Genomic DNA, 14,226 nt, shown 5'->3' on the forward strand with positions numbered 1-14,226 from the left:
AAAGTATTTTTGCGTTGAGTGATTGGTTGTTGTTGATCTGTACCTCAGGGCCACCGTACATAAAGGAATATAAATACCAGTAAACTAATGGCATGTGTGATTGCATTGATTTCTGGGGAAAATTACACATTTCTGGAAATAAAGCTAGGTTTGCTAACACCTTTGATCATTACTGTTTGCTTCAGATGAGAGTAGAAGTGGACACAGACCTGTGTAGGACCAGTCCAGATCTTCAGGGAGTTTCCTCACATCCTGCAGCAGCTGATCTGCTGCCACCACTGTCAAAAACAAAAACAAAATATTAGAACATTGGGAATTTTGTATTAAAATGTACAACCTTTTCTTGTAATTTTTAGTTAATTATTCAGCTAATATTTTCTTTTTTTTCCAAAAAAGACACAAATATCAGCAGCTTTACCTCAGAAAATGAATGTTTTCTGATTTATTTGTGTCTTTCATGGCTGAAGCCATTTCACTGCTTCACAGCCACATCATGAATACAGAAGCCTTTGTGTCATGACGACCCTGTGGCTCACACTGTGTTCTCACTGAGGGTCGAAGCAGCCAAAGGCAGGGCACCCACATCTGCTGGAGCACCACTCCACGCACAGAGAGAGGACGGACGCCAGAGCAGATGGACGGGTTCGCAACATCAAAACCTAAAGTTGACTCATAACCAGCAGGAATAAACAAAAAATAATGCCTCTTCCCGGCTTTGAAAGTTGCCTTCAGAGAAGATGAAAGCTGTGTTCGGAGGCAGACTGGGGTCATGGACACCAGCGCTGCACATGCACAGCCCAAACAGTAATTTAGTTCTGGCGGCTCAGCTCTGCACGGCGTAATCCGACTGTTTACTGTGTGAAGCAGCGGGATTTGAACTGATGGTAACATGCTGCATGTGTGCCATATGGCCTTGTGCGTTTACTTTTATTCAACGGCGTTGTCAAAGACTCAGTTTTAGCCTCAAATCTGTGAATCTTTCCAAAAAAAAATAAATTTTTAAACAGAATTTACAGAGATTTTGCTTGGATGGAAGTCGATCTCCAAGCTGTGGAGAGAAAAAAATGTTTTTAGTTTTCATTTTTGCTGTTGCTCAATGAAAAACTGTGTTTTCACTTCTGCAAAGTCTATGTATGTGGATAATCAGTGCTGGATGATATGCTGGTGTGGAGGTCGTGATAGGACATAAAAAGAAAAAAGACCATTATATTTAAATATAAAGGGAACTGCAACAACGTTTGAACGCCTAAACAATGATAAGTCTATGAATCGCTATGAAAAAAAATTAAAATTAAATATACAAGTACAATATTAATGCATTAGGTCCAAGTGTCTTTTTAAGTACTTCATGTTTTTTAGAAATAAAGTAGCTTTCAGATGTTTTTTAGTATGAAAATTCATTTAATAATGAAAGTTTTCACTTGGTTTAATTAATAGAATGTGAATTTATATTTTTAAATGAAGAAACAAGCAGTTTTTTTTAATGGAAGTTAGGAAAATAAATTATTGTATTGAATTGTGAATAGCAGTGATACTCATCCCTACTGATGATCATTTGGTTTTAAAAAGATTAAAAAGTACATTTTAGACTATGGATAATGTACTAAAAGACCAAGTGCTCTTTATCCTGTCATAAAAATGGAGCAGAGAAATGACCTGCCTGCTATCCAACAGGAAGAGGTTGTGGTGGAGGTCTGCGGTTGATGGACGTGTACGGGGCGCTCAGGTCTGAAGCAGTGACCAGAGACTGCGTTTAAATAAAGACGTGTCCACCGTGGCTGTCAGCCGTCACTTGTGTCGGAGGTTGGAGGTAATGACATGAACGCCCAGAAGAAAAGAGCCACTGGTGCTCCACGCTCAGCAGAACGCCACACACGGCGTTCTCTGCTGCGGGCGCGCCGTGCATGAAGCTCACCCAGTTATTCCACCCATCTGCACTCGGTCTGCTTTGTCATATTTCCCAGGGCTTCAAATCAAAGGCATGCAGCAGGAATCAGGCTTTAGTCTCTATCTCTGAAAAAGGACTGCTAAGGCAGGATGAAGGTCTTCAACATCATGTGTGTTTTAATACACAAGTTTCCGGTGATAGATCAGGGATCCACAACCTTTAACTATGAGGGCCACAACATTTTTTTCTTCATTGATGTGGGGCTGGGGAAGGTTTGTAGGGTGACAGAAAACGTGTTTCTGTTAGCAGTTCTGTCTGCTAACAGTGTTTTTTTGTTAATCACTGAAGTGTTTGGGGGGCGGGGCTAAATGTGGAGGTGGGCAGGACATGGTTTGGGGACCCCTGTACTAGTTTACTACAGCCTACTACTTTTAGAGTGGGTACGGAAGAAATAAAATCTGAGTTTGAAAAACTTGAGAAGAGGAGAAATCTTTTTTTCAGCTCTTAAATGTCAGTCATTCATCAACCTTTTTTATTTGATCAAACTTGGTAGGAGTTCTGATGGCCAAGCTACAGGGAAAAGCTAAAAAAGCTACATTATAACTAAAAAAAAAAAATGAAAAACATGACCTTATGCAATGGATTATTAGGGCCAGTTCACAAATACAAAATAAATGTTTTAAATCTACAACTAAAGTCACAAATTTCAGCCACTTTAAACTTTAGTTTTAAATTTACAACGAAGATATTTGAAGTCATAAATTAATGAATTAAATGTATGACTAGATTCATAAATTTACAAGATAGATAAATGTTAAATTACAAGAATAAACATGTATATGTATCACTTTAAAAGTCATAGACTAAATTTATGACTTTATTCTTATAAATTTACAAAAAAAGTCATAAATTGACGATAAAAAACTGTAAAGTTGTCCGTTTATCAGAGCCTCACTCAAAGACCAAAGACATGGAGCCTTTGGTGAGGCTTTTTTTGAATAGGCTTCAAAAACAAAGAAATTCTGAACCTGTTGGCATCGTCACACGTCTTCACCTCAGTTCTCATACACACTCAAGGGGTATTACACAGATTAAACATACATTATTTTGAAAAAGATAGACCACAATTTATTTATTTATTTTTTTTAAGAACGAATATCATCTTTTTTGTAAATCTCTAAAAATTGAGAATGCCAACAAACTTTAAATTGTATGTTAGTTTACCTAGACTGGTGGGATTTTTTTCTTACCTTTTAATTTATGGATGATTTTAGCTATTTATATACAGTATTGACGCCTTCAAATTTAATTTAGATTTCTCAGTACAGTTTAAAATTTTCCTTTTTTTGATTTATATATAACATTTCCATTTTATGTTGTTGATTTGGTTTATGTTATAATTGTTGTTTTTCATCTTTTACAAATGCTTAAATTAATGTCTACAATCAATGAAAAAAAATAATAATTTAATGCATGAAATACAGAGGGTATAACTCAATTCCAATAAAAAACGATTACCTACGGGTTATAGTTTATCTGCTTTTTGAACAAATTCATCTGTGACCTCATAATGATCAGTATTATTCTTTTCACCACAAAAAATAAAAATAACTCTTCCTGAGTAAAATTAACCCAAGATGACAGCTGCCACGACTGCGGCCTGATGAAAGCACATTAGCCGTGTGGCATAAAGCGCAGCACCTGTTCACCTCGTCTCAAATGCACACACATCCAGCACACAAAGCCAGACGACAACCCATATAGCATCCAGCTGTTGGCAATCAGCTGGTTAAATCTGTACACGCAGTCCGCCTCACAATCTCCATTTTCTTTTTACCACTTTTCAACTCTGTCTGATGTGCTGCTGGTTGAAGCAGAAACCACTGACAGGGCTCCTCAACTCGAGATTTTTCCTTAAAAACTCACATTTCTAAAATGAAATGTGACACTTTATTTCTATTTAAACAGTGTGGAGGAGGAAAAAGGTCCGTCTGCAAGTAAAGAACACATTTCTTCAGATGATGCCGCTTCCTGACACTTATGGCTATTGAGTTGTCATTTTCTAAAGTCAAATATTTATTGGCAGCTCAGTGATTCCTTCAATAAATGTGCTGATTGATCAGCAGTTCTGGAGTTTAGAGAGAAAACTAGCATAAGTTATGATAAATGCTACATTATATTTTCAACTAAACTCTTTAAATATACTTTCCATTACTGGAGAAAAAATTATAAATATGATAAAAGTATAATATATTGGCATGTTTTAGGGTTCTAAATCCTTTTTTCTAGTGGTATTTTTTAGTTTTTGTACATCCATGCATTTTGGCTGTAACTAAAGTAGCATTCTTGCCATCTCTTTTTTTTTACTTTAAGCTAAACTCAGGCATGAATGTTCTAATCTCTATTAAGTAACCATTTGTGGTCTAAATCATCATTTTTTGATCAATCAGTCTTCTTCTTCTGGAATAAGGTGTAATGCTATAACGCGATCGCCACCTAGTGGCCAAACTGAAACGTCCTCCAGGAGAGGAAGAACAATCGCTAGAGCTTCTATGTTTCAAAATCCATGTAACACTGTATGATATTAACAATCTCATTATTATTTCACTAATACTTTTTACAGTATTGGAACTATATCACATTAATATAAAATAATTAAAAAATAGAACGATTACAAATGTTTTGCTAAGCAAATGTATCTGAATGTGTAAACTGTGTTAACTCAAAATTTAACTGAATCAAATTGAATTTAGTGGATCGAAAGAATTGAAAAAAATGTGAATAAAATCGAATTGATTCTGGAAATTATTCGCTCTAATTTAGGCCAAACCTGTTGATTTTTTTGATAGATTTGGCGATGGTTAGTTTACAGGACCTGAGAATGAAATCACTGATTACTTCTGCATTTACAAATAAATATTACTATACTATAGGTACAACTAAACAACTTAACATACAATGCAATCAAAAACGAAACCTGAGAGTGAGATCCAGCAGCGTACGCTGTACGTTAATGGAAACCGGCTCTAAATAATGTCGTATATCGTTTCTTTGTGCTAAACAAACCAAGCACTGTTTCAGAGACTGTGTGACATTAAACCTGTAACATAAAACCTTTGACTGTAATCTGCATTTGTGTTTATGGGACTAGTGTCTACATAAGAGCTGGGCAGGAGTTTTTGTGAGGCTGTGTGAAGCAGCAACCAAGAACATACTAGTTTAGTTGGAAGAGGTAATAAAATTTGAGCAGTTGGACACAATCATGCCATATCCAGACAGACGAAGTATCACAAATCCCTTCACATCCACTTGGCTCCATAAAAGTCCAATAAAAAAAGTTACTCGAGACTCTGCTTATCCGCGTCCATATGTAGAGCTGAGGACTGAAAAGTGATCGCGGGGTTCTGCTCAGCCTCCGCGGGACAAAACGTTCAGTGTGTTTGGGTCAAACTGAGTCAAGTTTCAAGTCTATCACACTATCAGGGAGCAGAACTGGTTTGAGTTCGGGTCTCCTTCAGTTTCAGCCACCAGACGAGTGTTTGTCATAATGAAAGCTTTTTTTCTAACCATCCACTTTAAACTGTTAAACACTTGCATTTATACAGAGGCCCTAAAGACTCACTCCAATAGAAATCCTGCTTTTAACATGTTCTTGTAACAGTTTTCTCATGATATAAAATCATCTTAAGACTAAAAACTGCAATCAAATCGAGTTGGAACAGGAGTAGATGAAAAATTGCAGTTTATAAAAGCTCAAGTTTGCAATGCAGCAACTGCAATGGGCGGGGCCAAAGTCTCCTTGCTCTGCTACAATTCCAAAGCACCCACTTGGAGGCAAATAAATTCATCAACGTTTTAATTTACCTCGTCTGAGCTAATATCTGTCTCAAAACTGCTCGGCTTAGTAGCTTCAATATTGCTCGAATTTTGGTTTTTTTTTGCGCTACGCTAGTGCTAGCTTGGGGTTGTGAGGAGCTGTAAGCTAGCAGGAGAGTAAACACAGGCTGTGACTGAATTCCCACTCTAATCCATAAAAACTAAAAAACTATATAATGCAGGGCTATTTAGTTCCCTAGATTTTAAAAGCAATTCAAACACCACGATCACTATTTTTCTTTAGTTTGTTTTTTTTAAATGGCAGATATGACGTCACAGATTTCACAAAGAGAAAATCGAATAAATACGAACATTTCACAACATCTTTTTGTGACTCCACTGTGTTCTGATGATGAAAATGTCTATGGCTTATTAAAACATTACATTTAAACACGTTTCTTTCGCAAAAATTGTTTGACCGCAATGCATTGTCGTGAGCCATGTATCGCGTATCGTATCGTGAGGTATCCAGTGATTCCAGACCCTAATTCAAACATTACCAAACCATCGCTGTGCAGTTCATGGACATTCACTCTACAAATAAACATCATTCATTGTGTCAAAATATTAAAAGTTGGTTCTTGACTGAAACCAAAGCAGTATTTTTTATTAAACATCTTTAGATGGGAAACGAGGACACTCTGCATTCCTCATCAAGCGGCTCAGTTTTAAGCAGGAGTGCACAAATATGAATGAGCATGTTTCCTTCACGTTTTGGCCTCAAACTGGAAAATCTCCGATGAGGCAGGAGTGCCAGAGACTCTGCAGGGGACTGACCTCAAATGTTTGCTTCTAGACAAGAATCGGAGCGGACGGGCTCGCTGACACGAGGCTTTGAACAAATGCTGCAGAAACACACGAGCCAAGTCCCATCCAGGTATCCCCTCAGGTACGTCTGAGAGCAAAGAGCCCGACAAATAAATCTCCATGACTAGTTATGTCATCCGTGTTGGAGGCCACACACAGGCCAGGAATACAGAGACCAGCAGTTGGTTGATGCTAGTGTCTGCTTGATGTGTGAGTAAGGCTTCAACCCAGTTTCCCTTTTCCCCCTTTTCTGGCGTGCATTCCACTCACGAGAGGAACGACTTTGGGTTGATTCACTGAGTGCATATGATTGCACATTACCCCAAATTGTGGGGGAGCTGTGTGTGTTGATGCTGCTCGCTAATCTGCCCGCCTAGTTAAAGCATTGAGATGTACCATTTCCATCTGCTTGGCACAAATGTGTGCGAGTGCGTGTGTGTCGGAGGGGGAGATTAGTAATCCGGCAGTGGTTCAGTGGAGCAGGGTTGCAAACTAATACATAAGCTTGTGGTTTAAAATAAATAAATTAATAAATAAATGGATCTTTTTGAAGATTTCCTGGGATTTGAATGAAAAGATCAGCCTTAAATCACTGGAGCTTTAAGTCTCCTGATGTTTTAATCCAAACCTTCTCTCACGGGACAATGTGAAGTGACAATGGGAAAACTCCTATATCAGCTCTTATCTTCAAAGTATAGATTCAATAAAGAAAAAGAAAAAAAAACGGAAGATATTTCTTCTAAATTTTTTAATGTATAAAAATAACAAAAACGGGTGATCTTCGAACAAATTTTTTGTCAAAACAAAAAAACAGGTGATATTTGTTCAAATTTTTTGTATTTTTGTGCTAATTTTTTAAAGAACTACAAACAGGCTGGACACCAACCTCATCTGCTAATGGAAACAATAACATGAAAGTTGAAAAGCCACAATATGTCTGTATCATTAGCTGTGTTTCCATCTGCGCAAAACTTTATAGAAACTCTAGAAATGTCAAAAAAAACACAATTTCGCAAATACACCGTTTCTATCAAGTCATATATATGTGAATAAACAGAAACCAACTCTTGCGATAAGTCATCCAAAAACACAAACGATATTTTGATTTACAGCAGATACATTCACATTTCTGCCACGGCACTATTGCTCATCATCCTCTATCAAAGGAGACGTCAGCATCTTATTGAGGCCATGGAGCGGCGAGCTACATGGGGGCGGCTACGAATTGAGGGATTTGGGGAAACAGTGGTTGGTGATTTTCCAGAGGGCGTGACTGTGCAATACCATGCAGTGACTCATTTAATTTGGAAAAAGTGTTTTGTGAAATATGTCCATTTTGATAAGCCTCCAAAACCACTTCCTCCAAACGCGAAAACTTTTTTCAAAATATACAAGTTTTTTCTAAATTAGGCAAATTTATCATTGCAAATCCAATTTACGCAATTTCAGAGTCAATGGAAACGCAACAATAAGCAATCTGTGTCCATTTTGTTTTTGTCTGTTTAGTTGTTCCCACCAACTTCATACACAAAACGTTGGAGAATTAGTAAATATTGACCTGTATGAACAGCTTTTTTATCCGTTTGTGAGTCAATCAGACCCTCACACTCCCAAACTAACATTACCGGAGCAACAAAAGTGGGAGTTAGTACTGGAGCCATGCAGCCGTACAGCTTTGATCCAGATTCCAGCAAAGACGTTTATGGATCTATTTGTCTTCAAAGTGGACAGATAAGAGCAGAAAGCTCGTGGCCCTCCTCCGTCTCTCCTGCTCCGGTGTCTCTTTTTAACATGGTCTCGCTAAACCTCATTTTTTTGCATGATATATTTTCTTTGTGGCTAGTTATTCAATCAGATGTCTCAATAAGAGCATGTAGAGCCCGCTGGCCCCACTTCAAAAGTCTCGAGATTCTTGGACCAATCACTGCTTGCCAATGTTGTTTGGTCCCAAAATGGCAAAATTAGACGATATCCGTACCACGAAAAAATGGCGACTGAACTGACTTCATTTCCTTAGAATCCAGTAACAGCCTTTTGTCCATCTCTAATAGTCCTTGCTCAAAATCTTCCCTAAATCTGGTGTTAAAGGAAACCAGGGCAGGTGACAAGGTGCCATTTCATCTTATTTGTTCAAGCCACAGATAAAACCTCACGTTTTCTATTTCTATCCTGCATTACACTGATTAAATCTACATTTCAAGGTGTACTAACTTCTTATCCAAGTACTATAATCCATCGTAGTAAATCATCTGCAAACCATAATAAAATATTGGATAGCAACACGCAATTCTGTGCCCTTTTTTTAGATTTTATAAAGCCAGTTTGTGTGTTGTAAATTTTGGTAAATTTCCTGTTAATCTATCAAATCATTTAGTCTACAAATTACCCACCAAAAGAGGTGACATATGCATCAGTTCCTGTATTTAAATTGAAAAAAAAAGAAAAACAGAATCTGCAAATATTTATTCAAAAATATTTAGAAAAAGGCACATTTCTCACCAGGTCACAGTGGGTTAAGCATTAAAAAGATATCACAAATGAGACTAAATGTTTGTGTCTAAGGTCATTCTTGCTTTTCTCTGTGTTCATAAAAGGTACAAAAGTCACAAAATCTGCATATCAACAAGTGCGGAGAAGGCAGCATCACTTCATTGAGGAATCTTCCCAACATGCTTTCTATCAGCATTCAGAATGAATCTGTGGAGTTTCCATGACAACGGCTCACAGCGTCAAGACAATGGAAGAGCCCCTGACAGCGTGTTGAACACCCCGACTTCCTGACAGCTTCCTCCTTCCACTATTTCCATCACCATGGATACCAAACCATCCCATCGCCCCTCCATTTTTCAGAGCAGGGTCACACCCTCAATTACTCATTTGTGTGGCGGACGGCAGAGCCGCACAGAAGAACACACAGCCTGAAACGACGACACAAAAACACGACTTCCCTCACAGGTCTGTGGAGGTGATGGGCAGACGGGGGGCGGGGGTTAATCAACTTTCAAATGACCGATTGGTCACACCCGCCGCCCCTTAATGAAGTTTCTCTGGGAAGAGAAAGTTTCTGTGAAGTCGAGGTTAACTTCTGCTCTGCGCTCAAACGTCTTTCATCCAAACGTCTTTCGGTTCCCACCAGAGTCGACCCTTCTTAAAAAAAACATGTTCCAAATATATTTAAGGAAAACCATTTGTTGTTAAAATTGTGCCTTTGATTTTAAAGTCCTCCAAAGAGCAGACCCTCTGTCAATGGCAGAGAAAAATGCTCAGAGTATTTTGTTCTAAGTAGGGTTTTGTGAATTGTTTATGAGTCGGAAGTGCAGCAGAGAGGAATTTCAATCAGGAGAAAGGCAAAGCGTACAGGAGAGTGCTCCAAAACGCAGAACTGAAAACAAATTTCTCAAAGATTTTCTCCCTCTCTTCAGACAATCATGTTGAGCATCAGAACGCCATGATTTAATCAGCATATCAAAGTCAGGCTCTGATTCTCATTTTGCATGGGGAGGTTCTAATTGGCTCCTTCCTGAAAACATTCAAACACAACCGATTTTGTTTCTAGCATTTGATATTATTCTATGTAAGGCAAACTGTTACGTCCCCTATGGTCAAACCCGGCTCAGGTCTAGGGGGGAAAAATACAAAAGGGGACAACAACGAAAACTGGACAGCAATAAGATTAAAAAGAACATAATTTATCAAATAAAGTAAGTGTCCGGAAATTATAATAATTAGTGCGCTGGTCCCAAAAAAAAGACAAACTGGGAGACTGCTGACCAACCATGTCGACCGTCGGAGTCAGCAAGGCCGTCTAACCAAAACTACCTAAAGAAAACAAATAAACAAAGCCTGCAAACTAAGACTACCAAGGTCCAACCCCAAACTAAAATAACAAAACCCAGCAGTGTAAGACAAAGAGGACAAAGAGGGTAAAAGAGGCAGAAACAAACCAGCACAGCAAAAAACTAAAACCCAGCCTGCTGCTCAGCCTGCTGCTCAGCCTGCTGCTCAGCCTGCTGCTCAGCCTGCTCCTCAGCCTGCTCCTCAGCCTGCTCCTCAGCCTGCTCCTCAGCCTGCTCCTCAGCCTGCTCCTCAGCCTGCTGCTCAGCCTGCTGCTCAGCCTGCTGCTCAGCCTGCTACTCTGCTCCCTGCCTGCTCTGGTGAGGCCTCCTCTGCCTTAAGTAGACAGCAGGTGGCAATTACCTGCCAGGTGAGCAGAAGCCCTGGATGGAAAAAGTTGCTGCAGTGGCAGCAGGACGTAACACAAACACACACCACTATTCTGAAAACAGCCTCACTGGATAATCCAGAGAAGACGAGCGGAATGAGCCATCGGGACAAATGGGAACCTCCACCAAAAACAAGGAAAGAGCAGAAATAGAACCTAAATAGCTAAATGAGATTACTTATCATCTAACAAACTGAACTTGACTAAATTAACTAAAAGAATCAAGCCCACTAAAACCACGTCTTCACACAAGCATCTTTGTTTGAGGGAGAAACTGAACTTCCTCGTATTACAGACAAGAATCCTATTAGAGCTCTGAAAAAACGGGAACTGCAACACATCACTGCGGTATCCTCACTAACCATCCATACCGTTTCTAAGCCTGCTTTTTACCTGTTTAGGGTCACAGGGTTGCCACAGTCTACCCAGGTACTGATGAGCAGAGGTGGGGTTCACCCTGAACAGTTCAATAGTCCATCTAAGAACCACACCGAGACACATCTAATATCTCAGTAACCACTGTCCTAACGGGAGGATAGAGGTCGTCTGCGGGCAAAAAATGCTTAAAATTGTATGAGGTGGTCCCATTGACATATTAACCCTCCCCTCTCATGTTCCAAACAGGAAGTTCCTGCTGGCTCCCAGAAGATCAAAATCCCATAGACTTCCATTGAGAAATAGACTATTTTTCTTAATCATTTTATCTGTCAGAATAAACATTCTTCCTCTGATACCTTCTTAACATCTTTCTAATCCTGTTTTTTTTTTAGATATTTTTTCTTTATCACCAGTTTTTCAAGTTATAAACTGACCAATCAGATGCCTCAGTAGAAGCATGTGGTTCCTGCTGGCAAGACCTCCACCATTTGATTGATAGATTATCCCGACCTGCTCCTAGTGGAAGGGGTGTGGACTTCCAACAAGCTCACTCATGATTGGTGACAGTAGTTCCTCTAAAAATGTGACTCAGACCGACTCGGACTAATCACTTTCGATGGGTTTCAAAATGGCGGCAGCGTACCAGGAAGCCACAGTGACAGCTTTTCCCTGGTTTTACAAAGGCCAGACACGAGGCATTTTCATGGGTGACGTCAACACGTCGCTATGTCCTGTGAATTACTACATCTCTGTAACAAGGCCATAAACCGCTAACCCGTAGAACGAAAATGTTAATGCACGTTTTTAAAGCAGCCGACAGGTCATAGTGGACACTTGTTTAACACATAAGGGTGAAGTATGTGAGATTCAGGCGTGCTGTATGGATTTCTAAAAAAATTTAACCCCCAAAATATTACAGACTGCAAAAGCAGACTGTTAAAAATTGGGAAAAAAGAAAATCAAAGTGTAGTTTTGTGTGTATGACTTAACGGCATCCTACGGACACTTCTGTGTCACCTACACACCTCAAACTAAACTATGTCTACATCAGGGTTCTCAAACTCAATTGACCTTGGGGCCACTGAAAGCAGAGGCTAGCTGAGGCTGGGCTGTATGGGGTTCCATTTGTGCCAAAAAATATGTCTTTGGTCTACGGTCTATGTCTAGTGAACAAGTTTATTGAACATTTGTTCATGTCTATGGGGGCGGGGGGTGTCAGGTCTCCTGCCCTAAAGGTTTGCCTGCTTCAAGTCCGGTGTGTCATGTCATTGGTTCGTCAGCTCCACACACAGCACTGTAACGCCGGAGTCACACTGGACGCAATAGCGCCGCGAAGCGGCACGGAACGGAGTGCGCTTCCATTCGGCGCCCATGTTAAGCTATGGCGTTGGTCACACCAGGCGCGGAGCGGCGCGGAGGGTCCGCGCGGTACAGCGCTACGTTTCGGCGTCTGGTCTATTTTTTGCGCGAGCCGCGAGTGCTCCGCATCAATACTGGCCGGTTTATTTTCAAAATACAATCAATTTTTCACAGCATTGGCGGCTGGGTGGCTCAGTGGGCTAAGTGAAGGGCTGGCATGCAGGAACCCTGGGTTCGATTCCCAGGGTTGTCCACTGATCCCCACCCAGATTGGGTCCTTAGGTAAGACCCTTGACGCTGCTGCCTAACTGGGTCCCTGTGCCCCTCAAGTACAGGGTTGTGTCAGGAAGGGCATCCGGCATAAAAACTCTGCCAAATCACTGATGTGAAACAGTGGGTGCTGTTACGCTGTGGTGACCCCGAAAGGGATAAGCCGAAAGTGAACACACACAATCAATTTTTCACAGTAAAACGCCGCGATTGACAGATGTGATCATGTTTTTGTGTCTAAACAGACAGTAGAGATGAAAATATGCATACAATCTAAACACACAGACAAGGGTGCGCGAGAGCCCCCACCCCGGACACCACAGATCTCCGGAGTGGGTGTGATGGGCTGCAGGGTTCTGGGAGGAAAAAAAGCAGGGCAGACAGGCCCCCCAATGCAGTGGGGGCACACTGGAGCGGGGCATGGGGCTGTGTTTGAACGAGAGAGAGGCGGAGGAGCGGTTCTTCTTGGAAGAAACATCAGGTAATATTTTTAGTTTATTAATTTACCGACGGAAACACGTGGGAGCACGTACGTGCACACAGACACACAACAAAACAGACAGACACGCACACGCGCGCACAAACTGATCAATGAAGTGGGCCGACTGCGGAGTTGGGGGGCGGGGTCTGTGTCAACAGGGGCAGAGACCTTCTCCTTTTAGCAGAAACACGGGGTGATGTCTTGGTTATTGACCATAATGGCAAAAAAAGCAATAGCTCTAGCAGAAGCGCCCGTCGACCGTCGCAGAAGAAAAATCGTGTCTGGTGTGACCAATAGAGCGGCGCAAAGCGGTGCGCACTCCGCTCCGTGCCGCTTCGCGATGCTATCGCGTCCGGTGTGACTCCGGCGTAAGAGTGCCATTCATACAAAACTCGCAGGTCACACCGACATTGACTTTCACATTAACAAAATATTCACTGAGGGTCCGCAAATGGCCCGCGGGACGCCAGTTTGAGACTCCTGCTCTAGAGTGTGGCATAAGGACACCGTATGACTGCATCACCCAAACATCATCAGTGTGTGTAACTTACACTATCATCACAATACACTTACCAATGGTATGTTCCACTTTCACGATGTCACTAAAGGTGACCGTAAGGGCTTCTAGGGAACTACAAGACACACTTGTGCTCCCTTTAACCCTTCCGCTCTCTTTGGGGTCCAGTTGACTCCAACCACATATTGATATGTGATTCCTTCCATGACAAAGGTGGACAGGATTTTATGTCTGTCATGGACATTAGTGAAACTCAAAAATCAAAGATAAAAAAAAGTTCAGCGCACTGTCTTGGGGGGTCCAGATGACCCCACTTTTAATGTAAACAAACTAAGGAGAGCGGAAGGGTTACGATCCACCCACTCCTCTCTACAACCCTCCACAGGCCTGGACAACCCAACAACTCACAGAACCAGTACCGCTCAACC

At 40.9% G+C, this 14,226-nt stretch overlaps 1 protein-coding gene across 5 annotated transcripts in view; it reads right to left on the bottom strand.

Annotated features, from left to right (window-relative positions):
* Nucleotides 1-14,226, bottom strand: part of ptprz1b (protein tyrosine phosphatase receptor type Z1b) — a 115,253-nt gene that overhangs the window by 91,410 nt on the left and 9,617 nt on the right. For all 5 annotated transcript variants that reach the window (XM_024265133.2, XM_024265131.2, XM_024265130.2 and 2 more), the window contains exon 2: nt 210-278. In XM_024265133.2, the coding sequence (XP_024120901.1) occupies nt 210-278 (69 nt within the window). The remainder of the gene's footprint in view (nt 1-209; nt 279-14,226) is intronic.

This window comes from Oryzias melastigma, unplaced genomic scaffold, assembly GCF_002922805.2.
Source record: "Oryzias melastigma strain HK-1 unplaced genomic scaffold, ASM292280v2 sc00288, whole genome shotgun sequence".
Classification (NCBI taxonomy): Eukaryota; Metazoa; Chordata; class Actinopteri; order Beloniformes; family Adrianichthyidae; genus Oryzias; species Oryzias melastigma.